Raw genomic sequence first — 27,914 nt, forward strand, 5'->3', positions numbered from 1 at the left:
CAAGCCATGGTATTTTCAATCCCCTCATATGCATGTGAAAGCTGGACAATGAAAAAGGAAGAGTGAAGAAGAATTGATGCCTTTGAATTATTGTATTGGAGAAGAATGTTGAATATACCATAGACTGCCAGAAGAATGAATAAATCTATCTTGGAAGAAGTACAGCCAGAATGTTCCTTAGAAGCAAGGATGGCAAGACTTCATCTCATGTACTATGGACGTTTTACCAGGAGGAACCAGTCCCTGGAGAAGGACATCATGCTTGGTAAAGCAGAGGGTCAGCGAAAAAGAGGAAGCCCCTCAATGAGCTGAACTGGCACAGTGGCTACAACAATGGGCTCAAAATAGCAATGATTGTGAGGATGGCGCAGGACCAGGCAGTGTTTCATTCTGTTGTACACGGGGTCACTATCAGTCAGAACTGACTCAAGGGCACCTAACCACAACAATGGGATATTGGCAGCTGTTGAATAGAACCGCCAACTGAATAGGATTGAAAATGTCCTTTGTAAATATAATTATTTAGTCCTTGTACCCAGATATGCAAAGACTGAATAGTCTATTCTACCACACTCAGCTGCTCACACCCACTGGCCATCACCAGCCACAGGACTACTCTCAATCTGTCAGGGTCACATGTCTAATCAGAGACGTACGCAGCTGGATGGAGTCATTCCAGCAAAGCTATACAAATGGGTATTTCTCAGTGGATATATTTTTTAACATTCAAAATGAAAGGGCTTTTTTTTTTTTTAATTCAGATGTCAAACATTTAGGGTCCTTTTGTGTCCACCTACCTAAAGTCTATCACTGTCTCCCAATCAGTCACTTTCACATCAGACTGTTTCATTTTGGTAAATAAGGTAAGACAGTCGTTAGCACTCACAGGATTCTACTTTTGGTTACATCTGCTGTCTGTTTTCCTAGCCAGAATGTAAGCGCTGAGGGCAGGCACAGGTGAGTGTTGTTAGCAGACATCCCTGCAGAACCTGGCCCACGCAGAGTGAATGGGTGAGAAAGTGAGGGAGTGAGCGCATGCGCACGTGAATAATGAAGGCAACAAGAAGTAGCTGAAACAGTGAACAATTCTGGACAAAGATGGTTTCTGTCCAGCACAAAAGGGTCTTGAGACTCTAACTAATTATTCTGGGAGAGTTAACCTTTCATTGCCTGCGCGTTTTGTGCCCTCAATTGATTTTTTTCTTTTCTTTCATTTTTTTTTTCTAAGGTGCCTAAATTGAGGGGTAAGGGGACTTGGGAATAGAAAGCCACACAAGCTCCAAATCTTTTTTTTTTTTTTTTTTAATTCAAGGGATATATTTTCCAGGCAATTTCCATTCCAAATATAAAAAGAAAATTCAAAATTCTAGCTCTAATATTTTCACATATAGTAGTTTTAACATACTGATATTTGTCGTTACAGGTATAGAAAATGATGAAGAAATCAAACAGTTAGATGAAGAAATCAAGGAGCTAAATGAATCCAATTCTCAGATGGAAGCTGATATGATTAAACTCAGAACTCAGGTAACAGTTTTTCGAAGCCCTAAATGTTAGCCGTACATATGTGCTCTTACAGCAGGAGAACATGTCAACAAACCATTAGAAGAGGTGCCACTCCCTTTTTTCTCATTATTCATTGTTTTTTATCCTCCTTTTTCCTACCTTTCATGTTGGTCTTCTGCTGACATAGTATCAGTGGCCATAAATGCTGCAACAGAGAGACCATGAGTTTTGTCTCTTTTTGGTTGTTGTTGTTTTTAAAGAAATACCGTTGTGAACAGTCATCCCCAGAGGATGGCCTGTTCCTGCAGCGGATTAGTTATTTTTCTCCCAAGATATCTGAGAACTTTAATATTATGTAATCGCTTTACTTCTGACAGCCAGTATTGCCAGGATTACAAATCAGGAGGGCCTGTACCTAGGACTTAACGTCTCAATGCCTGGTGCTTGTGGCAAACCTTGCATGTATGTGCCGAATTCTCAGGGCCCCAGACCTCAGCCTGCACAGGTGCACAAAGGTGTATTGCTGGCCGGTCTGCATTGAGGAAGGAGGGAGGGAAGAGGTGTGTATTGAGCACCTACTATGTGCCAGATATCAGAGCGTCTGTAGTCATGTCATCTCGTTTCCTTCTCACCAATGGCCTTCAAGGTAAGTACTATTAGCCTGATACTACAGATGGAAAGTCTAAGGTTCAGAGAGATGAAGTTCTTCAGGTAAACCACAGTCACACAGCCCACCAATGGCCAAGCTGGAATGTGCACTCAGGTCTTTCTGACTTCCAGGCCATGTGCACTGCCTAGCGTGCCTTGCTGCCTTTCGAAGTGTTACACTCACCTTTGACTCAATGTAGGCTCTGGGAGTAGACGTCCACTGCTGGTGAAGGGACCCCCTTCACTGTGTTAACACAGGTAAGGCGAGGTATTTCTATTCTACTAAAAACAATGTCTCTACCTCTGATCCATCACTGTGGACTTGGACCATCTAACCCAGCAGCAGTAGACAGTGTTCATGATGATTCTTAGGAGATGCTTCAGCAGCCTCTGTCAAGTTAGCTCAGCTGGCTAGCAACATCAGAGAGCTAGTGATTATGATGGCAACAGCGGCAGCTGTCCTTCACTCAGTGTTTACTGCAGGGAGACCTGTTCTAAAGGCTTTGTGTGGATTAATCAATGTAGTCCTCCTAACAACCTCATGAGCTAGGTCCTCTGATGATCTCTATTTTAAGAGATGAAGAAACGGAGGCTAAGAGAGATTAAGTAACCTGCCCCAGGTTTGGTAATGACAGCTGTTAGTGGTCGACAGCTCTGCTCTGTTGCCTGATGCTCTTTCACACCTTCGTGGGGGGCACAAGAATGGGGACATCCTCAAGGGATGTGGCCCCTCCAAAATAACAGGATGGAATTTACATGATTCCCCTGCCAAGCACAAAGGATGAAACGATGGGGAGAAAATCTCTACCTGGCCATGATTGTTGCTGTTAAATTGTTTTGATACCAACCTGTTTACTGAAATCAATGGGTATCAGTCCATTGATCTTTCCAGTTCTGTGCCTCAGCTCTTAGAATTGTGCTGAGGCCTTAGCCACATTCTGCATATTTGCCCTGGCCAAGCAGCTTGGAGTTTTTCTTAAGATTTACCCAGACTTTGGGTTTGGAGGATAAAGTGACAGCCGTGTGGTTTTTCTCAGCCACTAGAGCAGCCAAGTTCACAGAGGGACCCTCTTGGTCTCAGACGACTCCACAGCCACAACAGTGTTCCATGAATCTCTTTTTCTGGCAGAGGATATGAGATGGCCAAATCAGCAATAATTTGCTTGCTTGAGGGAGAATGAAGAAAACTAAAGACACAAGGGAAAGATTAGTCCAAAGGACTAATGGACCACAACTACCACGGCCTCCACCAGACTGAGTCCAGCACAACTAGATGGTGCCCGGCTACTACCACTGACTGCTCTGACAGGAATCACAATAGAGGGTCCCGGACAGAGCTGGAGAAAAATGTAGAACAAAATTCTAATTCATAAAAAACATACAAGACTTACTGGTCTGACAGAGACTGGAGAAACCCTGAGAGGATGGCCCCCTGGACACCCTTTTAGCTCAGTCATGAAGTCACTTCTGAAGTTCACCATTCAGCCAAAGATTAGACAGGCCCATAAAACAAAACGAGACTAAAGGGGCACACCAGTTCTGGGGCAAGGACTAGAAGGCAGGAGGGGACAGGAAAGCTGGTAATAGGGAGCCCAAGGTCAAGAAGGGAGAGGGTTGACATGTCATGGGGTTGTTAACCAATGTCATAAAACTATATGTGTACTAACTGTTTAATGAGAAGCTGGTTTGTTCTGTAAACCATCACCTAAAGTACAATTTTAAAAATATTTCCCTAGGGAAAATAAATAAATATATAAATAAATAAACCAGTATATGTCCAAAATAAATAAATAAATAATTTGTTTGATTGGGTAAGGTAAAAACATCTGTTGCCGTTGGGTGCCTTCGAGTCCATTCCAACTCATAGTGACCCGAAGTGACAGAGAAGAACTGCCCCATAGGGTTCTCTTGGCAGTAATCTTTACAGAAGTAGATTGCCAGGTGTTCCTCCCCGGCAGCCACTGAGTGGGTTCGAAGCGCCACCCTTTTGATCAGCAGCCAAGCCCTTAACTGTTTGAGCCACCAGGGCTCCTTTAAAAAAAAAACTACCTTGTGTTTTATTCTATTCATAAGGCTGACAATCCTGAAAATCTTAAATGATTATTGCGCATTTCAAAGCAATTCTTGATGACTCCAAATTCTCTTATCTGTCCAGTGGAGGAAAGTCCACAGCCCACTGGGTGGTTTCAAACATGGTACCTTTCAAAAACCCAGGAAGTGTGTCTTTCCCTCGATCTGAATGCCTTCCTGTGCGGTGAAGACCCTGTTTCGCAATGTCATTGTTCACTGATGGATGGGAAACGGCTCTTCCTCCCACAAACAGTTCTCCCCCTCCAGCTGTGAGGAAAGCCTCAACCCCTAGAGGTTAGCGAAGGGCCGAGTCAGGATGAACGCTGTGCTCACCTCGAGCTGAGCTTCCCTGGGGTGAAGAACATGTAATCCCGCTGAATCCTCTTTGGGAAAGAGACGTGGAGACTAGAAATACGTGATAAATCACTGCGCATGCTTGGTTTCCCTCCTCAGGCATCACTGTGCCTCTGTGTTTGCTCTCACTAGCTTATTTTTGACTCTTTTGATATCAGAGGTGAATATTTGCTCCTAAATGCATCTATTCACGTCTGACGTCAAAAATTAATTTTAAGCGTTAATGTTTATTCTCATCGACATGGCTAATGAAAGACGTGCGTAGGAGTGGGTCTGCTTATACTATGAAAGGTGAGCCCAAGATCTTAAACGTGAGCTGAGAACACATAAATAGTTCGGCGTGCTAAGGACACACCGAGCCACACGTTCCCTGAGCACCGCAGTTTGTAGGGCTGGAGCCCGTGTGCTCAAGTCCTGGGAAGGATGGCTATTGAAGATTAGTCTCCGATACTGAGCTGGGCAGCTGGCAACACAGGCAACATAAAATCATGGTATCTCTTAAATAGGTTAGACCTTGTGCAGAGCTGATTAGAAAATGACTTGTGTGGATGCCTTAACAGCTGCCTTTCTTTACATCCCCCATCCAAATGCCTGATTGGATGCTGCTTTGAGTCCTGCTTTCCAGGTTTATAAAGCAACATGTGCTCTCCTTTGCTGGCGCCTTTGCTTCACTTTTTATCTTTAGCTGCTGTAGAGTGAACCTCCCCACTTGTCTCAAAAAATTCAACAACATTAATCTTCTGCTGCTTTGCTAATGATTCCCACACTCTCCTTCCCTTAGTTGAGCAATACCAGAAAGGGGAGAGGATGCCACACTGCTGTAGATTTTTGTCATATCTGACCCGAGATCAAGGCAAAGTTTTCCCAGGGGCCACCTAACAAATTAAATTACGCTGTAACACAAGGGGAAACCCTGGTGGCGTAGTGGTTAAGAGTTCAGCTGTTAACCAAAAGATGGGCGGTTCGAATCCACCAGGCACTCCTTGGAAATCCTAGGTGGCAGTTCTACTCTGTCCTATACGGAGGAGTCCGTGGGTAGGGCAAACAGGAGCTCGACTACTAGCCAAAAGGTTGGCAGTTTGAACCCACCCAGAGGCACCTCAGAAGACAGGCCTGGCGATTTGCTTCTGAAATGTCACAGCCTTGAAATCCCACGGAGCACAGTTGTACTCTGCACACGTGGGGTCGCCATGAGTCGGAATCAACTCCGCAACAGCTAACAACATCATAGCAAAGGGAATGTATACTTGTTCCCAGAATCCAAACCCATAAAAGGCAAGAACAACCAGGGAGAAGTTTATGAGGTAAACAAGAAATGATGACATTCTCCCTTGGAACTAGAGAGTTGAGGATGTCAGAGCCCGTTTCTGAGCTCGAGAACCTCCTGAGAGTCCCAGAGAGAGGCCTTGAAAGTAGGCTCTGACCTTTCCCCAGAGTTTCGCTTTTATCTGCTTTCCACACCGTTGTTGTTTGGTGCCATCAGGTCGGTTCCGACTCGTAGCGACACTGTGTACAATACAAGGAAGCACGGCCTGGTCTTGCGCCGTCCTCATGATCGTTGCTATGCTTGAGCCCATTGTTGCAGCCACTGTGTCAGTCCATCTTGTTGAGGGTCTTCCTCTTTGTCGCTGACCCTTTACCAAGCATGAGGTCCTTCCCCAGGGACTGGTCCCTCCTGATAACATGTCCTAGCTTTACATACTAGGGTTCCATATAAACTTTCAATTTAAAATACATTCTGCTGCTTAAAATATTTCATAAATTGACAATCTAACCTAAACCCTTTATGTTATAACTGAGGAATCTCAGGTCCAGTGAAGACATGCAAACCTTCCAAGGTCACATGTCAAGGTAGCAGCAAAACAAAAACCAGAACCCTCGAAATCTAAAATAACAGTTTCATTGTCTATTTAAAATGGTGGGAAAAGTATGATTATCATTTGTTTTTAATATTATCGAATCAGGGATTGCTTAGCTAAATTTATTTCTAATTCCTGCTTTTCGCTTTAGCCCTATCTGGATTTTGTATACTATGCACTTTGACTCTCTTAGAGAACAGGGGAAATTATAGAGAGAAGGAAAAAAAAGAAACTTGATCAAACCATTTATAAATTTCAAATATCTGTCCAGGGTGAGACAATCTCCCCTGCCATTCTCAGTAGAAAGATGTTAGTGGTAACTTCTCTAACCCAAGAGTTGTTTTTATTAAAATGTCAAATATAATTTGTTCACTACTCAATTGTAAGAATTCAAATCTAGAACAAATGCACCTTTGTTTAATTAAATAGATGATTTCACCACACTGAAATGTGTTTGAACAGTATTGAGGGTAAAAAGTCCTTTGGTTCAAGTTAGTACAGTCAAGACAACTTCATTGCACCTGAAAAATCCAGACATTCTTATGCTCTGCAGTGCAATCAGAAGGGATCTGTTTACCAGGACACATATCCAGATCAGAAACACTAAATTCTTGCCCCATTACAGAATCTTTGTGTTACGCTTTGCCCCCATCGCAATTCAGCACCAGCGAAATTGTTGAAGTTGCTACCAGGCCGGCCATTTTCCCAGGCTCAATTCAACTGAATTCAATGCAACACATATTTTGAGGTGCTTGTGACCTGCCAGGCCCCCATGCTGGGCCTACACAAGCTTCTATTCTGGATTCCACAAGATTACTCGTTACACCCCAAAGAGGTTTGTCATCCCAGTTCAACTCGATTCATACCAACAAACATTTAAAGACCACTTATTACCATGGTCTCTAGCACAGAGATATCAACAGGTAAAACTCATTCTCTGCTGTCATGGAACATATAGAAACTGCTTGTTATAGAGTCCAAAAAAAACGGTGTCCACTAAGGAACGCAAAGTAAGTGTAAGATAAGCACGGGAGCAATCGTAACACCAGGCAGAGTGAGGTAAGTAAAATTGGATGTAAACCATGGACATTCTAAGGGCTTTTAGAGCTGGAGAGACCACACCACCCTGGTTGTCAAAGTTCAGCGTCAAAGTCTCTGAAGAAGGAGAAGTCTTTAAGAATGGGCCCAAAGAGAAATGTAGGATTTCAACAGACTAAGATGAGGAAGATGAGAGGAAAACATTCCAGGCATAGGGAGGCACAAGAACAAAACGATGGCAGGGAGTGTAGGGAACATGTTTCCAAGTAGTAAACTTGTCTACTGTGGTAAAATGGTCAGATCCAGCATAGTTGTTTTGTTAAGGGGGTGGGTAGATGGGAATAAGTATTAGAATATAAAGGAAAGTAGTATTTTGAGGCTAGATTGTTACCTAGTTGAGAAATTATATAGATTCTGTCTTGGTGGGCAAAATGAACCAGTGGAGAGCATCTTAATATTAATGATAATTAGTTTTGCTTCTTATGAGCTTAGTAGGCTGGTTAACGCTGTAGTTAGAGTCTTGGGTCACAGTATTTCTGCACCATTTATTAGATTACAGGTTGTTCTACATTTGACCTAAAATTTCTGTATGTAATCCAGCCTCCTTATAATTCCTAAATACCAATTTCTATTCATTTTCAAGCATGTACCCAGTATTCAAAGAACACGTGTCTGTATGCATAAAATGAATGGTAGAAGGCATTTATCCCCTTAGCAAAGATACATTCCTTGAATTTATCTGCTTCCACTATCCCACTATTCACTTCTTAGAATACTTATATACTTTATGGTTATTCTGAAAATGTTTTTAAAACATATCAGAGCATCCTGGGTACTCAGTTAAGGCCAGGATCAGCAAACTTTCTCTGCAAAGGACCAGGTAGCAAACATTTTAGACTTCTGGACAATATGCCCTTTGTCACAGTGGCCCAGCTCTGCCCTGATGATATGGAAGTAGACATTGACAATATGTACAGAAATGAATGAGTGTGACTGTGTTCTAGTAAAACTTTATATGGACACTGAAATTTGAACTTAATATAATGTTTATGTCAGAAATTTTTCTCCTCCATTAATATTATCCATCTTTTGATTTTTTTCAACCATTTAAAAATGTAAAACCTTTCTTATCTCATGGCCCATATAAACACAGGCCAAACCCATTGCCATCAAGTCGATTCTGACACATAGGTACCCTATAGGACAGAGTAGAATGGCCCCATAGGGTTTCCAAGGAGCAGCTGGTAGATTCCAACTGCCACCTTTTGCTTAGCAGCCCAGCTCTTAACCACTGCACCACCAGGGCTCCGCAAACACAGGCAGCAGGCTGAAATTGACCTGTGGACTGCACTTTGCCAATCCTTGGTCTAGACAACGACTGCCCTTCTTAAGAAATGCTTACTTCGGCCCAGAAGGTGAGATGGTGTACTTGGCTGTGTAAACATGCAGGGTGTGACCTAGACCCATCTATCAGCCTGCCTGCAAATAATGACAAACGTTCTCGATAAAGGATCAGAAGATGCAATATACATGTTTGCTAGCAGTTTACACAGGCTTAATTTTTTAAGTAGAGAGTCAGAAAGAGAACCCACCTTCCTGAGCAATTTCCTCTCTTTGCCACGGGGAACTAGATGTTCATCAAAAATGTAGACTCAGATTAAAACCAAGCCCGTTGCCGTCAAGTCGATTCCAACTCATAGGGACCCTACGAGACTCAGATCAGCACAGTGAAAATGCTGTCAGTGATAAATGACAACTTTCTTCCTTTCCCTGAGGCTAAGAAAAGTTACAGGGTGGCCTAGGGGCACATTGCTAAGGACAGGCAGAACCAGGATTCTACCCCAGGCCTCATAAATCCAAGTGTAAACAAACAAACAAACAAAAAACAAACCCATTGCCATCAAGTGGATTCCTACCCTACAGGACAGAGTAGAACTGCCCCATAGGGTTCTTAAGGAGAGGCTGGGAAGAGAATTTATAAGTAGGCTCACCCAGTCTGGTGTAAAGCCTTAGCTAACAACTCTAGTCAAACAATGTGGGAAGTTATGGTAGAACTTCTCTTGGATGTATGGAGCACAGGAAGACCCCTTCTCAAACGGGTTGTAGATTTGTCAGTATAGAACACAGGTTGAAGGAGAAATTTATCTAAAATGTGTCACCATTAATACTGGTTGGGGCAGTCAGACAAGAAGTAAAGGTTAAATTGACCCCTAGCAAGTGGAGATACAAAGATGCCCAAGACATAGCCTAAGGCATGGTGCTTGCCCTTGAAGACTCTTAAATTGTCTTCTCCATTCTCATGGAAAGCAGGCTGACACACATAAAATAGTTGGAGAGCAACATAATGGTAAAAAGCAAGTGGGCTAGAGCCCAGAAAGACTTCTTGAAGACAGAGGACTTTGAGGAGCCTGAGGGATACCGGGAGCTCAAATCAGAGTGGCTGAGGAGCTGGAGCTAGTACCAAGGCATCATTGTTATGTAGGAGAACTGCCCCAGGTGCAAAGGTGAAGAGTAGCTACTCTCCTTCTCTTTGTCAATGTATAAATCCTCGTGGTACCCACTCCTTCTGCTGTGCCTCCACCCTGTAAGTTCCCTATTCATTCTCCTTCTAACTAAAAACCCATATACCATGTGATAATTTTATCACCTCCCTAAATTATATTCCAAACTTGGAAAACCCATATCTGTTCAAACTGATATTCTCCAGTAACTTACCCAGCTGGCCATTTCTATTCTGACCCACACATAGTCACCATCAGGTCTGAGCATAACACAGAAGGCTTTGTAGAGAGTTACAACATCCACTGTGAAAACAAAATAAGGAAAAGCTGCCCTTCAGGGGCCTAACTAAAAGGCTAGGCTAGGTGGATTTGCCCATACGTCACCTCCTGAGCTTGTTATTCTCATCAAATGAGTTGAGATGGGAACATTAATTTGACAATTACAAGAAAAACAAATGAGAAAGTTGTACGTTATAAATTCACTGAAATAAACCCATACGATATTGAGAGGGCCTCCACAGGGCTAAGTCCCTGAGAGAACAGTGTAGACGGCTGATTGTTTTCAAAGGGAGAAACCCCATGTCAGGCAGGCATCACCGGAGGGTGTCTAGCAAAAGTGGGACCACTGGTTTCTAATGAAGAGATGGGATTGAGGTTCGTGAATGACAAGAGGTACTCAGATGAAGGGAGAGAGCATGAGATTTAAAAAAACATGGCAAACCAAGTACACTGAAGGGTAATAAGAAAATGGGAAGAGGGGAGAGAAGAAGAGAGCAGCTCATGACAGATGGATTCAAGAGTAGTAACAAGTGGGGGAAGAAGAAGGAGCAGGATGGGCAAGGCAGCTCTTGGATCTCATGGATCGGTTAGTGGAGAGAGGTGAATCCAGAGCAAATGAAGAGGCATGCCTTGGGGCTGTTATGCCCTTTATGCCCTACACTGTGTGATGCAGAATTGCAAAGACCGTCACATAGAGACGGGGCAGCTCTGGGGCCGTATCTGGGAAATCTGTTGGGTAAGTAAATTCTATACAGTGTCTGGTTATTATGTGGAGGCCAGGGAGGCACCCACACGAAAGGGTTCTTTACTGGCAATAACTAACTACATTCAGTCTGGAATCTTTAAAGGAAAAAAGAGTCGGACAGGAAGTCATGATAGGCCTTTATCTGATCTGTAAAATAATTAATGCCATCATATGTAGATCAAAGCAGAGTGCCTACATGGTATTTATCTGAGAAGACAGTAACATACCCCACAAATACATTAATTTTTAGGATTAATTGGTTGCTAGTGAGTCAATTCCGACTCATGTTGACCTTACGTGTGGGTCAGAATAGAACTGTGCTCCAGAGGGTGAACGGCTGAATTTTTGGAAGCAGATTGCTAGGCCTCTTCCATGGAGCCTCTGGGTGGACTGGAACCTGCAACCACTAGGTTCTCAGCTGATAGTGTTAACCGTTTGCACCACTCGGTGACGTTATAAAATTAGATTCAGGCTAAAAAAGAGTTAGTACTAGAAGCAAGTCAGTATAATACAGGGTAGTCTAAAGGAGAGTAGTCATATGATAATACGTTTTAAAAATGGAATGAAAGTTGAGACAGCCTAGGAGCCTACCTTACACTAATCCCACCTCAGAAAGACAAGCCGTTCCAGTCCAGTTGCCAAATTTCCAAGCGTAATGAATGGCATAAAAATAAACCCTTAAAATGAGAAATTCTTAACTCTGAAGCCTTTTTATTTAAGCAAAAAAGGTTCTTGCTTTGCCTCAGATAGGACTGTTGTCACTCACCGCAAAAGCGCATGCTTCCCTAACGGCTTGCTTTATATTACATGTTACACAAATTTGTGCATTTTAGATCACCACAATGGAGAGCAACCTGAAGACCATAGAAGAGGAGAACAAAGTAATTGAACAGCAAAATGAGTCTCTTCTTCATGAACTGGCCAATTTAAGCCAGTCTTTAATTCATAGTCTAGCTAATATCCAGCTGCCACATATGGTAAGTCATTGAGAGTGCAAGATAAGGAATTGGGCAATCTCCCACAGCTCACAGCAGAAAGTAGATGTCTGTTTTTGTATTCATTATTTTTATGGTTCTTCAGCCGTTGGATATTTGTGGTTACCACCCCGAAACCATAAAGTTAACTGCTAAAAAACATTGGTGGGGCAGATCCAATGTATCCCATAAAATTAAGTATGCTCTAAATAGGCATTTTAAATATTAAGAAACGGTGGCACTATGCTATTATACTATTTTATGCTTATGTGAATATACTATTCAGAAAATAAAAGTTGTATATGAACTACTATTTAATATCTCGTAGGATCCAATCAATGAACAAAATTTTGATGCTTACGTGACTACTTTGACGGACATGTATACAAATCAAGATCGTTATCAGAGTCCAGAAAATAAAGCCCTACTGGAAAATATAAAGCAGGCTGTAAGAGGAATTCAGGTCTGAACAGCTGCTCTAGTGATGAAAATCTTGCTTAAAAAAAGGATGCCTCTTGTTTTTTGCTGCTGTAATTTACCAGAAAGTGTTCTATATTTATTTCTGTTTGAAACAGTGTTATGCTTACAAGACTTCATAATGCTTTTATGTCTTGCTTTAAAGATAGTAACTGCAGAATAGTTTTTGAATACATCCACATTTTGTACGTTTTCATATAAGCTGACATAGTGTGCTATGCCATGTAATGTCTACAGCTGCTAATGTATGCACATTTTGGGGGGTATATATATTTCTGAAGAGGTAAGCTGATCAAAAGTGAATAGAGTGTAAATTCTTTTTAATGCTTTAGTGACTAAATGTTTTAGTATTTTGAACTGAAATGGACAAAAAAGAAAAAAGAAAAAAAAAAAACCACAGCTTTGAATGACAATGTTGCGGTCCTGCAGCCACTTTTTAAAACAGTCTCATTTTGCCTCATGTTGGAGGATTTTATGGAATTTAAGAAATACATTTTGTGTGCATATTGTTTCATAGCAAGAATTGGTTGCAAAAATGCTTTATTTTTGAACAATGCTTGGAGATATTATGTGACTTTTTTGTTTGTTTGTTTTAGGAGGATGGTGTATGGTGGGGGCAATAAATGAGGTTTTTTGAATTCCAAGGAAATGGCATGGATTAACTATAAGAAATGAAATAAGTAATTTATTGTAAGACAACATCAAGCCATGGAAACTTGACAGAAGATTCAAAGCAGCTTAAACAGCACTTTTAAATTAACTCCTAAGCATTACATGGTGTGAATATGGAAACTTCAGTTAAGACAGGAACTTATCAGAGGTGGACAACATGAAGATTTCCTTTTTCATTTTCAATAAACTCTGGAACAACCTTCTCTTATCTCCCCTAGAGTTTTGTGCCCCTCTGAACTGTCTGTTATTGTAATGTAGTTGAACAGAATTTGTGTGTTTTCAATTTAAATTAAAAGATAATTTAAGAGCATTTATTTCCCCTTTTAATTTTTAAGAGTTATTATTATCATTATTTTACCTTTGGGGGATAAACACCAATGCTGTGTGAGTATTCTAGTTACTGGACTGAATTTTCTACTGGATTGGGTAGGAAACGCAGTTCAGTAAAGCGTCTCTCTCCCCCACCCCTCAACCCCAACCTTGGCTTTGAATAAGCTGTTGGTTCTATTCAGAGTACCCTTACAATGCCATTTATGTTCTAACTTCTGTTGGAGGTCAGCAGACCATATAGTATCTACATAGCCTTGTTGTTTGATTTATTGTGACCTATTCTAAGAATGAATGCAATCAGATTTTAAAAGTAACTAAATATACTTCAGCACTTTTTTTGCTTTAAACTAGATCATTTTAGACTTGTTTATACCTTCAAGATTTGATTGTTTTATTCCCAATGACTGCACTATATGTATGCATAAGACCACTTTTTATTGCTGCATTTTTCCCTTTTCAGCAGTACCTTTGATGATGTGGTGTGTTTCCCGCTGTTGACCTGATTTACATTTAATAGCATCTCTTTTCCTTCCATGTCTTGATGTTATGCAGAAAGTACAAAAGTACTTTAAAATTTTGTTATGAAAAAAAAAAAAGATGGGTTTTGTAAAAATAATAATAATAAAAAATATTTTTAGCAGAACAGGACTTACAGGGTCATTGTCCCCACAATGTGCCAGTTGATTATTTGCACTTACCTTGTCCTATATATCCGTACGGAGGTGTGCAATCCTGTGTCATTAGCCTTGTGACACTGAACCTGGACAAATTATAGAGCAAGCCCTCACGGCTGATCCAATAATATTGCTAAAGGGAGACTACAGGGATCTCACAACAAATATTCTGATACAATACTCAACCTCGGTATATATATATGTATAAATATATGTATATCCCAGCGGCACTTTATACTGTTCACTGTACAAAAGCTTACAGTTTTCCACAAGGACTTTAATAACTAGCTGGGAAAAAAAAGATTATGTAATTACTTTGGGGCTCTGCAGTATCTTCTCTGTACAGCGCCCTCTTTCTGTCGTGCGATTAGTTGTAGCTGCCGTGCTCAGAATTGCCTTTTTGAGAGCTGAAGCAAGGTGCTTGTCGTTCACCTGATGCCATATATATTGTCCGGGGCCCTAGCCTCCTCGCGGGGCCCCCCATTGTTCGTAATGGCATATGCATTTCCCCACTGCATCGTGTCTGCAGCTTCTTTGCCAATATAGTAATGCTTTCAGTAGAGTAATAGGTAGTATCAGTTTTGGATTCTTCTTGTTATCGCCTATGTACAATGGAAAGGGATTTTAAGCACAAATCTGCTGCTCATCTAATGTTGGTACATAATATCAAATCAGAAGTTATCTGTGACTATTATATAGGGATCACAAAAGTGTCATATATTAGAATGCTAACCTTTCATATGGAATTATCGTGAGTCATCAGAGTTTATTTATTATAACTTATTGTTCATATTCATTTCTAAGTTAATTTAAGTAATCATTTATTAAGGACAGAATTTTGTATAAACTATTTATTGTGCTCTCTGTGGAACTGAAGTTTGATTTATTTTTGTACTACACGGCATGGATTTGTTGACATTTTAATTTTGCTATAAATGTGTGAAATCACAAGTTGCTGTGATACTTCATTTTTAAATTGTGAACTTTGTACAAATTTTGTCATGCTGGATGTTAACACATCTTACTCTAAATAAAAAAAAAAAAAAAGGTGTTGCCAAGTTTGTAGCACGATAGTTCTCTAACCCTGGTCTGCGTTTTCACTTCCCTCTGTGGAGATATAGCTCTGGGGCTCAGGCCCGTTTCGCTTGGAAAGTTTCATTCTAAGGGTAGTTTTTTGCTTTTTGTTTTTCTTTTTCCTCTTAAACATTTTTAGGGTTTCGTTCTCCACCCCAAGGCATGTAAAATTAAATGATTTTTCTAAAACTTATGTGAGTCGTTTAGAGTATCTTCAGTGTATCTTACTCTTTTATAAAAAAATCCTTTTGTCATGTTTGCTATCCATCCTTCTCTCTCTCTCTCTCTCTCTCTCTGGGCTGAACTATTTGACTTCATTGCAATATGACACACTTCACTCTAAATACTTCAACATCCATCTCCTAAGAACAGGGACATTTTCCTATACAACCATATATAATTATCACATTGAATACTATATTATCATTTAATATACCCCCCCCAAAAGAAAAAAAACCTTATTGGCTTCGAGTCGACTCTGACTCATAGTGACCCTACAGGACAGAGTAGAACTGTCCATCCATAGGGTTTCGGAGGAGGGGCTGGTGGATTTAAACCTCCGACCTTTTGGTTAGCAGTCATAGCTCTTAACCACTGCGTCACCAAGGCTCCGTATCTAAATTGTCCTGGTTGAATCAATAACATCCTTTATAGTTTCCTTTTTTAATCCAGTATCCAATCAAGGATCACACACTGCGTTCCGTTGTCCAGACTCTTCATCTCCATATTCTAGGAGAATTCCTTGGACTTCCTATGTCTCCCAGGATATGGACATTTTTAAGTGTCCATAACAGTTATTTTGCAGAACATCCCTCAAGATGGATTTGTCTGATGCTTCCTTATGATTCCAAAAACTAAAACGGTTGCCATCAAGTCAGTTCTGACTGATAGCAGAGTAGAACTGCCCTGTAGGGTTTCCAAGGAGCAGCTGGTGGATTCAAACTGCCAACCTTTTGGTTAGCAACCAAGCTTTTTAACCACTATGGCACAAGGGTTCCTCCTCATGAGAGTCAGTTCAAATAAATGTTATATCCTTCTCAATGTAGCATATCAAGGGTACATGCTGTGAGTTTGTTCTGTGATTGACTACCTGGGTGCTTTAAAATAATTCATTGTTACTTCAACGTTATCAACAAGGATATGAGTGTCAACAATACTAATAAAACTTAAATTAGCCCACAAATATTATTTAACAATGAATTGCTCACTTTCACATCATCTTTGCTAGGAAAGTCAAAGTTTAAAACTCCAAAAGTACTGTTCTACAATAGATAAAATTCCCCAAAATCTAAAATTTAAAAAACAGACCCTCATAATCTCTGTCAGTCCCAAAATTTATTCTGACTGGAGTGTTCCGATGTTCCAAGATTGAAGGTTAATCTTGTTTGATATTTTATATGTATTTATATTTATTTATTTACATTGCACCCTCGTCTTGTTTGATATGTGTAACTGCAGTTCTTTCCGAAAACTTTAAGGATTGCAATACAGTCCTTCTGGGATTCCTTGTCAGATTCACTAAAGCTTGTAGAGTGACGGGTGACTATGTCATCTTTTCATAGGATTCATATACATTTCAGTCTCTCTAGACCCACAGAATGGAAGCTCTGTCAAAGGCTGTCTTTAGGAACAAATGAAGTTAATGCAGATGGTGGCTGTGTCAATAAGCTTTTGTCAATTACTTAAATCTGTAGTCTTAATAATTACAAGCATTTTTTTTTTCCTTTATGAGCAAAGTGGCTGAGAATTGGTACAAACATTTTAGAAAGCAGTTTGTCAATAATGTAAAAAAAATCTATAAATTTCTTGGCCTATTAATTCAATTCCAGAAGTCTATCCTAAAGATACTGAACTATAAGTGTTCATTAAAGCAACTGTGAAAACACCAACATCAATACAAACAACCCAAAAGTCCTATTACAGTGGAGTAATTAAGCAGCTGATGATACAGCTACCTTATAGAATACAGTGGGGCTATTAAAATGAGTGTCATAAATATTCTTTAAAAGGATGGAATATGCTTGTGATGAAATAAGAGAATGATACAGAAAAAAAGGGTGTAAATACATTCAGAAGCAGACCGCCAACAGCAAGTTTAGAGCAAGTTGGTATATATATGTTAATTGCTGAGATAACCACATTTCATGTGCTGCAACAGTTGTCTTCTATGCAAGCAAGTTCCCCCCAAAAACCACACCAAACCCAATTCTGACTCATTGTGACCTTATCAGACAGAGTAGAACTGCCCCCTCAGGGTTTCCAAGGAGTGACTGGTGAATTTGAACTGCTGACCTTTTGGCTAGTAGGGGAGCTTTTAACCACCGTGCCACCAGGGCTCCAAGCAAGCCCTGCAGTTTTGCATAGGGAGGGTTCCACTAACATTCCTTGGTAAGGTGACTAGGAGCCACAACACTATCGCTATTCACGGGCCTCAAGGAAATAAAGTGAATTGTGAAAAGAGAAGGGGGTGGGGAGAGAGGAGAGTCATGGAAACCCAGATTAGAAAGCTATGAGTCGGAATCGACTTGATAGCGGTAGGTTTTCTGCAGAGTGTAGCGGAAGAGGCTGTTAGGCTGAGGCAAGGTGTTGAGTGCATCCAGAGAGTAGCTTTCCAGTTCTTCTGGAAATACCTCCAAGGGCTGCATTATTTAATCTCTTCTGTAATAAAAACTAAAACAAAACAAGAACAAAGAACACAATGGGAAGGGTAAAGAGAATGTAGGCTAAGAGAGGAATGCCGCTGCAGGCCAGCCACAGGCAGATTAACACAAAATTAATACACTAGGTGACTGAGCTCTGGACTCAACTAGCCTGACCTCTGTCTCCTTCTAAACCAAAAAATAAAGCCTATTGCTGTGGAGTTGATTCCAATTCATGGTGACCCCACGTGTTACAGAGTGGAACTAAGCTCCATAGGGTTTTCTTGGCCGTAATCTTTATGGAAGTAGATCACCAGGCCTCTACATTACCAAACATAAAGTCTTTCTCCAGACACTGGTCCCTCCTGATAACATGTCCATCCTCACTTCTAAGGAACGTTTTGGCTGTAGTTCTTCCAAGACATATTCGTTCGTTCTTTAGGCCGTTCATGGTGTATTCAGTATGCTTCGCCAACATCATAATTCAAAGGCATCATTTTTTCTTCGGTCCCCTCCTATATTCCCTTATTATTGACAAAGTGAGACCAACTGTCCTCTCTTCACTCCCTCCTTGTCAGGAAGTAGGTCTCAGTTTCTCCAATTACGTAAGAATCCATTCCTAGCCCTTAGCACAGCTTATAGCTTCTCTGACGTCTCACCAAATGCTCTCTTTCCCGTACATATGACCCACACACTGTTAATTTTGAGACCATTTGGGCTCATACTGGATCCATGTCAACAATAAGTCTTTTCTAACTTCCTTAACTCCAGTCATCATAAGCATTAAATAGTGTGGCATTTCAAAATCATTTTTTTAGACTTTATTTTTCAACATCCATGACCAATAAATAAATAAAGTCTGGTGGCGCAGTGGTTGGTTAAGCGTTCAGCTGCTAATCAAAAGGTGGGCCGTTCGACTCCACCTTGGAAAGCTTACAGGGCATTTCTACTTTGTCCTATAGGGCCACCATGAGTTGGAATCGACTCAACAGCAATGGGTTTGGTTTTTGGGTGGTCACTGTACAGATTCTGGGCTAAGTGTAAAAATAACATAATAACCAAATCCATCGTAAGCAACCCTACAGGACAAAGTAGAACTACACCATTGGCCTTCCAAGGAGCAGCTGGTGGATTCCAACTGCCGATCTTTTGGTTAGCAGCCATAGCTCTTACCCACTACACCACCAGGGCTCCAGAATAAACATATTTATATAATGATATAACAGACATCCTAGGGCTTGGCACATTTTTTCCCTGTATCTAATAAAGTAGCCTAGAATGAGGCATGTGAAGTTTGCCCTAATAAAACCTGACTTGTATTAGGCCAAGAAGCCCTGGTGGTACCGTGGGTAAAGTGTGTTGTGGCTCCTAGTCACCTTACCAAGGAATGTTAGTGGAAACCTCCCTCTATGCAAAACTGCAGGGCTTGCTTGGAAGCCCTGGTGGCACAGTGGGTAAAAGCTCCCTTGCTAGCCAAAAGGTTAGTGGTTCAAGACCACCAGAGGCTCCATGGGAGAGAGATGTGGCAGTCTGCTTCCATAAAAAGTTATAGCCTTGGAAACTCTGTGTGGTTGCTGTGAGTCAGACCTGACTTGACTGCAGTAGGTTTTGTTTTTTGGGGTTATGTTAGACCAAATAGGGTGGTAGATTCTGGAAACGTCTCTATTTAGACAGGCTAGAGTCAACTGTCTGATATCATTTTCCCTTCCAAATTTTATTTTCTCTTAATTCTTTTTTTTAATCCACATGTTTTTTTCTCCCTACGGTATTGTATATACTCTTTAAATTGCCTCAAATTATTTTTTGAGCAAGGCAAGGTAAGAAAATAAGGAAGGCTGTGTATGTGCAAACATGTGTTTATATGTATGTATATGTATACATTGCCTGGATGGTGCAAGTGCTTTGTGATGGTCTCCTAATCTAAAGGTTGGCAGTTCAAACCCACCCAGTGGCTCTGTGGAAGGAAGACCTGGCAATCTGCTTCCTTAAAGATTATAGCCAAGAAAACGTATTGAGCTGTTCTATTCTTAACACACGGGGTCATCATGAGTCGGAATTGACTTAACAGCACCAGGTTAGGGTTTTGGGATGTGTGTATATATACATACAGGTGTATTAACAGCAATGACTGTTGTTGTTGTTAGTTGCTGTCACTTCTGACTCATGACGACCCCATATGTGCTGAGTAGAATTGTGCTCCGTAGGGTTTTCAAGGCTGTGACCTTTGGAATCAGGTTGCCAGGCCTATCTTCCGAGTCACTTCCGGGAGAGTTCAAACTGAGAAAAATTAAACAGAAAAGGAAAGAAGAGGGAAGGAGGCAGATAATGTAATCACTCAAGAAGAATTAGAACTTAAAAAGAGAAAAACATATGATATATATGATACAAGTTACCAGTTGCCATTGGGCTGATTCCAACTCATGGAGACCCCATGTGTGTCAGAGTAGAACTGTGCTCCATATTGTTTTTTAATGCCTGATTTTTTCGAAGTAGATTACTAGGACTTTCTTCCAGCGCACCTCTGGGTGGCCTTGAACCTCCAACCTTTTTGTTATCAGCCACTGCATGAATGGTTTGTACCATCCATGGATTCTATAAATAAGTAAGTCATAGCTATCTATAATTAGTAAACGCCCAAGAACTCTTCTCAAGGCTTGTAGTAGAGTTTTATTATTTAATATAGTAATGAGCCTATGTCATTCCTTGAGGGTCAGCTTCACCCCCCACACCAGGGTTGGTCTGCTTTCCTTAGCATCTCCCCATTCTTCAGCCAGACAAGCACTGTACCTGTTCATTTACAAAGAGCAGCCAGTCCTCAGAGGCCAGAAAATTCCACATCCAACTTCTGCCCTTCCAGATCTTCTCTTCTTGTTGCTTTATACACTGACCTTCACTCATGGGGGAGTAAAAAAAGTCCCTAAAGTTGTATTCCTTCCTGCTGCTACCAAATATCTTGAACAAAGTTTAAAGGTTAAAAGTTAAATAATTGAACAAATAAACTGAAGATTGCATTTTCAAAACATTAGCTTATCGGAAGCAAATTTACTAAAAAAGAAAAAAAAAAAGATTGACCCTAAGTATATGTAAATTTTATTTAACTCTTTAAACAGAGAACCAGGAAGGCAGAGAAAGAGTGAGCTAGGAAAGTTCATTTCCAAGGCTGTAAAAACATTCCGTCTATATCAGTGTCCACGATGAAATCTGGGTCATGAAGATCTCTGCACCGTTAATCAGTAACAATGAGCAGCAGATCCCTGGCCTTTCTGAATAACACCCCCACGGCCCTCCATTGTGCCAGACCTGGGCAAATTAGCAGACACCTCAAGCAACAATGTTCTTTATCTCAATCAGTTAACAAAAAAATGTCAAGCATCTGATAAAATCTACTGGGCAATCATTTTCCTGGATTTAGAAAAACATTGTTTCTTTCTCCTGAGTAAGGTAGAAAGAATAAGTATTCAATTTTTTTCTTCATTTAATGTGTGGGAAGAAAATTGCCCAAAACCAGTCTCCACATTAGATTTTTTGCATAGTTATTTTCCTACACCGGAGCAGTATCCACCCCAGAAATCAGCTATTTCTAGGCATATCTGAATGACCTGAGGAAGGAAACATTTCCTAGGAAACACCCTAACCAGCGAAAGGAGTCCCTAGGTGGAGCAGTTAACAAGCTGGGCTGCTAACCGAAAGGCATCTAAGAAAAAACACCAGGTGATCTGTTGCTGTTGATGTTAGGTGCCATCGAGTTGGTTCTGACTCCTAGCAACACTAGGTACAATAGAACAAAACACTACCTGGTCCTGCGCCATCCTCACAATTATTGCTATGTTTGAGCCCGTTGTTGCAGCTATTGTGTCAATCCATCTCGTTGAGGGTCTTCCTGTTTTTCGCTGATCCTCTACTTTACCAAACCTGATGTCCTTCTCCAGGGGTTAACTACGCCTAATAACATATCCGAAGTACGTGAGACGAAGTCTTGCCATTCTCACTTCCAAGGAGCATTCTGGCTGTACTTCTTCCAAGACAGATTTGTTAGTTCTCCTGGCAGTCCATGGTATATTCTATATTCTTCGCCAACACCATAATTCAAAGGCATCAATTCTTCTTCGGTCTTCCCTATTCATTGTCCAGCTTTCATATGCATATGAGGTGATTGAAAATACCATGGCTTGGGTCAGGTGCACCTTCATCCTCAAAGTGACATCTTTGCTTTTCAACAATTTTAAGAGATCTTTTGCAGCAGATTTGCCCGATGCAATACGTCTTTTGATTTCTTGACTGCTACTTCCATGGGCTTTGATTGTGGATCCAAGTAAAATGAAATCCTTGAAAACTTCAGTATTTTCTCCGGTTATCCCTGGTGATCTACTCCTAAAAATCAGCCATTGAAAACCATACGGAGCACCATTCTACTCTGATAAACAGGGTCACCCTGAGGGGGAATCAGCTTGGTGGTAACTGGTTTTTGGTTTAACTAGAGAAAACAAAGAGACACATAGTTTGAGGGGAGAACCAAAGATCTCTCTTCACATTTTCCTAGAGGGAAGAGGATTCTGCTTCCCATACAGGAGGGGACAGCACTGGAGTCAACTCTCTGCTCTCTGCCTCCCTTCATAGGGGACAGACATAACTCTAAGACATTGGAATTCAAGTAGGTACACTTTCTTTAAATATTTAAGATGTAGCCTATTAAGAAAAAAATACAGCATTTCTTCATTTTCAAAGGCCTTTCTTTAGCGCTTAAGAGCTACTCAAAGGTCTTTAGTTCCAATTTAATACAAAGGTTAAGTGATATAGCAGTCTGGGTAGGGGTAGCTGACTTCCCTACGTACACTGTAAAATTTAGATACTCCTACTCAAACCTACAGACTTGAAGTATTTGACGACCCCTTTACGTAAGGAGTGCTAACCAAAAGATCGGCAGTTCGAATCCACCAGCTACTCCTTGGCAACTCTATGGGTCAGTTCTACTCTGTCCTATACGGTCACTATGAGTCAGAATCAACGCGATGACGACGGGTTTTGGTTACATAAGGAGTACCTTAGAATAAACCCACAACTAGGGTACAGCGTGACTCAGCCCAACTCTGTAAAAAATTTGGTGTGTCCTGGCCAGGGCGTCCGATGGTTTAAGAAACCCCAGGAAGCTGGGAAGGCAATCCCCAAATTTACTTGGGAAGAGAAACTCCAAATTGTTTTCCTAGTAGTGAGCATCTTTTGGCCTTGCTAAAATTTAGAATTATAGGTTAAAATATTTTTTTGGTAAAATTGAGCATATCTGGTATTTTAAGAAACTGAAACATTTAAGCTAATTGGCCAGTTAGATCGATGCTTCAGCTTTGTAGCTGCAATTTCAAATGAGCAATTTAGTTACTGAATTACTTATGATTTCCTCTACATGTATCAACAGAACCATTGAAAGAAATAAGGATCATCCATTTATGAGTTTAATTTCTGTTTAGAAAAATAATGTGAAAAGGTTATTCAACAAAGTACTTTGAAGGGCAAAGGGGTAAGTTTAATTTATAAAAAACAGTTTGGCAGGTTTGTTGTTGTGTGTCTTCGAGTCGATTCCGACTTATAGTGACCCTATAGGAGAAGAGTAGAACTGCTCTGTAGGGTTTCCAAGGCTGAAATCTTTAAGAAAGCCGACTGTCACATCTTCTGCGGAGGTCAGAGGGTTGGAACCACCAACCTTTCAACGAGCAGCCAAACGCTTAACCACGGCGCCACCAGGGCACCTTTCCGGGGAAGAGAGGGATCTTTGTCTTTGTATACAGAAAACAAAGGAAAGGTGGGGAGTTAATGTTTGATTGTAAGTGAGATTAGCTCCAGCTTGAAGTCCTTTGAAATGCAAAGGTAAGAGGAATGAGTCACCACTTAGCTGTGAGAAGCCTACCTTTTAGGCTATACTTGATCCTAGAATTGTAGTCAGCTCTGGTGGTGCAATGGTTAAAGCGGTTGACTGTTAATTGAAAGGTAGGTGGTTCCCACCAGTGGCTCCATGGGATAAAGATGTAGCAGTCTGCTTCCTTGGAGATTTATAGCCTTGGAAGTCCTATGGGGGAGCTCTGAGTCGGAATTGACTTGATGGCAGTGGGATTTTTTGGGTATTCATGATCGTAGTTGTTTCCAAGAGCAAATTGTTTACATTTCTTCCCAAATGGTTTACATCCTGACCTGTTGGGTTAGTTACAAACACATTCTTCCCAAGAACAATCGTTTACATCTTGACACACTCCTCCTAAATGCTTTATAGCCTGGCCTCTTGTTTCCTGAGAATGCACATTGGCCCCATCATTCTTAGTCTGACACCAGGGCCTCCGCTTTGCAACTTTTCCGTTTGCATAACCAAAGGGCTCCTAAAAAGCAATTGTTAAAACCTGTTATATATAAACAGAAGACTAACATTTTGAAGCGGAACTTTTAAAAGCTTTGGAAAAACTAGGATCTTACATGTGTAATTTTAAAGCTAAATTAACTTCAGAATAACCTATGTGGCATTTAACGAAAAAAAGACCACTATCTCAAAGAAACTAAAACCCTCCATGACCACACCTACTGACTCCCTCAATCCTTCTAGGAGGAATGATTCCTCTAATGATGAGGCTCAGAGCCTCAGTAGATTAACTGAGTTGGTGTCCCTGCACTGGACGGGCAATATCTCCCTTTTCCACCTTGGACCTGGTTGTGGTACAGTTCTGTGGTCCCTCATGCAACTGGCTGGTATAACCAAAAAAACCCAAACCCATGGCAGTCAAGTCAATTCTGACTCATAGTTAGAATTCTGACTCACAGGATAGAGTAAAACTGCCCCGTAGGGTTTCCAAGGAGCACCTGGTGGATTCAAGCTGCAGACCTTTCGGTTAGAAGCTGAACTCTTAACCACTATGCCAGCAGGGTTTCATACAAATCTTCATAAGTAGATAAAGAGGTAGAGAAGTAAATAAACAGAAAGAAGGGAAGAAAGAAGGAAGGAAGAAAGGGGGAAAGGAGGAAAGAAAGAAGAGAGAAAATGTTGAGTTAAAGGAGAAGCTGGAAAGTGTTGTCTGCGGGTGGTCAAAGTCTTCAGACCTCACATGGTGTCACCAGGGTCAAGAAGTGAGGCAGAACCTCCCAGTGTGAAGCAGAGCCAGGGATATGCCCCTCTCTGTGGGAAAGCAAGTGTGGAGCCTGCGACCCTAGCTAGTCTGGGGACTTGACAAAAACTTACAGGACTCCACCATGAAGGTGACCGCTAGCTGTTCATCAAAATCTTCGCTCTGCTCTATTCCTGGGTCTAGTGCTAAATCACACTTCCCCAGTTACCCTTCGAGTCAAGTATAGCCTATGACTGATTTCTAGCCGATGGAGCCTAAGTGGGACTGATTGTGACATTTCCAGGTCTGACTCAGAACAACCCTTCCTGTTCTCCATGCTTTTCCCCCATAAGACGAAGACAACCGTAGCAACCCTGGAAGCCAATGGGTTGTAATACAGAGGTCCCCAGGCTGCAGAAAATTCCACTGCAGCTTGCTGGGCTGGCCTTGCCATTTGCAGCTCCATTGCTCTGCTGGCCTTGCAATCTTCATCAGAATTCTCTTTCCTTTGCTTGGCCAGCCTCACCATTTCCACTTCCATTGCTTGGATGTCCTCGCAATCTGCATCAGAATTGCGTTCCTTTGCTTGGCCTGCCTCGTGAAAATTCTGATGTCTGTGTGGTACGATAATGACCCTAAAAACAGAGTAGAACTGCCCCATGGGGTGGATTCAAACTGCTGACCTTTTGGTTAGCAGCCGAGCTCTTAACCACTGCACCACCAGGGCTCTGCTTGAGATATTACACATGTCAAAATAAAAACAATGTTCATATTGATAGGGAGGTGATTGATTCAGAAAGAACTATTGCAACAGGAAGAATGCTCAAAACCCTGTGTCTCAAGAGTTAGGCGAATTCCCGGAGACCACTTTCAGCCAAACCACAGAGAGGTCCAGAAAATAGACAATAACACCAGAGGGGAAAGTGCTCCGTTGAACAATCAATTCTATGAGATCAAAAGGGCAACATTTGCACCAAGGCAAGGATGAGACGGCAGGAAGGAGTAGAAAATCAGGAGCAAAGGAAACCGGGAAACTAGGACAGAAATGGCGAGAGTGCTGACACATTGTGGGAAATGAAACCAACGTCATGGAACCCTTTATGTACAAACTATCGAATGGGAAACGAATTTGCTCTGTAAATTTTCACCTACTGCACAATGAAAAATTAAAAAAAAAAAACAGAGGCAAAAAGAGTTTTTCTTTTATAGAGACAAGTAAACAAGACTAACCCATATCTGTTGCCAATTCTGACTCGTAGTGACGCTTTAAGACAGAGTAGAACTGTCCCATAGGGTTTCCAAAGAGCGGCTGGTGGATTTGAACTGCTGACCTTTTGGTTAGCAGCTGAGCTCTTCACCACAGCACCAAACGAGAAGAGAAGAAGAAAATCAGATTCGGAGAAGCGGGATGAGAGGGTGGTGATGTGATGGGTCAGTAAGCAGAGAATGTTTTACCCTGAGGCCAGCCTATTCTCGGGAAGCGGCTGTTAAGGGTGATGGTATGCGGCTCAGGCTTGAGGGCGGGCCAAAAGTAAGGGACTAGGGTAAGCAGAGAATCTCAAGCCAAGTTTGGTTAACAAGTATTTTGCTTCTGATTGATCACTGGAGACAAACAGTTGAGTTGATGTTATGAAGTCGTAGTTGTTGTTTAGTGCCCTGGATTCGGTTCCGCCCCTCTGGACAACAGAACGAAACACTGCCCTGTCCTGCGCCATCCTCACAATCCGTGTTATGTTTGAGCCCTTTGTTGCAGCCACTGTGTCAATCCATCTTATTGAGGGTCTTCCTCTTTTTTTCTGAAGCTCTACCAAGTGTGATTGAGACCAGCTAGAGACAGAAAGGGCCTTAAACGACAAATTACGTCCATTAAAATTTTTTCGAGAATGGTGCAAATGTTGCTTGCTTCCTCCTGATCTGTCCGCTTGTAGCTGTCTTTCAGATCAGCCAATTAGAACTAAAATCCTGGGCATGCGCAGTAAGTGACCAGGTTGACCGTAAGATGGCCTCATCCCATACCATAATAAGTATTGCCTAGGAACCAAAATCACCGGACATACGTCATGGAGCAGGGACCGAGCTCATTTCAGAAGCAAGAAGTCCCGTCAGCCACTTCCCTGCCAGAATCCTACCCCAACCCCTTTTTGAATATGATGAAGTCAATAGAGGTGTATGACTTCCCCTTTGCAGTGTAGTACAAAACATCCCCCCCAGCCCTTTGTTAGGGGAGAGAGTGCTTTTGGGGAGGACCCCCCTTCATCTCCTTACTCACCATGAGTAATAAACTATACCCTTGCTTTAAATCCACTTGACTCGTAGTTATTCTTAGGAGAGTACAAGCAGCAAACTCATTGCGTTCATTAACATCATGTTCTTCTCCAGGGACTGGTTCTTTTTGATAACATGTCCAAAGTACCTAAGACAAAGTCTCCCCATCCTCACTTCTAAGGAACATTCTGGCTGTACTTCTTCCAAGACAGATTTGTTCATTCTTCTGGCAGTCCATGGTATATTCAGTATTCGTCACCAACACCATAATTCAAAGGCATCAGTTTTTCTTTGGTTTTCCTTATTCATTATCCAGCTTTCACACTAGGGATACAAAAGTGAATAAGATGGGACACTTGCCCTTAATGAACTGGCAAGATAGATAGAAAATTAAACAGATGAGTAGCATACCTCACAACAATTAAGTCTCAGTCACATTTATTTAGGGTATCATGAATATTGGAGCCCTGGTGGCACAGTGGTTAAGTGCTCAGCTGATAACCAAAATGTCGGCAGTTTGAATCCAACAGCTGCTCCTTGGGAACCCTATGGGGCAGTTCTACTCTGTCCTACAGGGCCACTATGAGTCAGAATTGACTCCATGGCAAGGAGTTTTTATCATGAATATTTAGTGTTTACTTGGTTTTGCCATCATTTTATTCATTATTATTTTTTAATTGTTGTACTTGAAGTGAAAGTTTACACTTCAAGTTAGTCTCTCATACAAAAA

General features: G+C 41.4%; 1 protein-coding gene across 4 annotated transcripts in view; it reads left to right on the forward strand.

The window, feature by feature from the left end:
• The window catches only part of MYT1L (myelin transcription factor 1 like), a 216,084-nt gene extending 203,010 nt beyond the window's left edge, over positions 1 to 13,074 (forward strand). For 2 of the 4 annotated variants that reach the window (XM_012554559.1, XM_004373090.1), the window contains exons 18-20: positions 1,424 to 1,527; positions 11,834 to 11,977; positions 12,303 to 12,443. In XM_012554559.1, coding sequence (XP_012410013.1) covers positions 1,424 to 1,527; positions 11,834 to 11,977; positions 12,303 to 12,443 — 389 coding nt within the window. Of the gene's footprint in view, positions 1 to 1,423; positions 1,534 to 11,833; positions 11,978 to 12,302; positions 12,444 to 13,047 lie in introns of those variants that run through there. The other 2 variants (XM_023728299.1, XM_023728300.1) reach the window with 2 other exon arrangements.
• The last annotated feature ends 14,840 nt before the right edge of the window (positions 13,075 to 27,914 follow it).

This window comes from Trichechus manatus, unplaced genomic scaffold (assembly GCF_000243295.1).
Source record: "Trichechus manatus latirostris isolate Lorelei unplaced genomic scaffold, TriManLat1.0 scaffold00023, whole genome shotgun sequence".
Taxonomy (NCBI): Eukaryota; Metazoa; Chordata; class Mammalia; order Sirenia; family Trichechidae; genus Trichechus; species Trichechus manatus.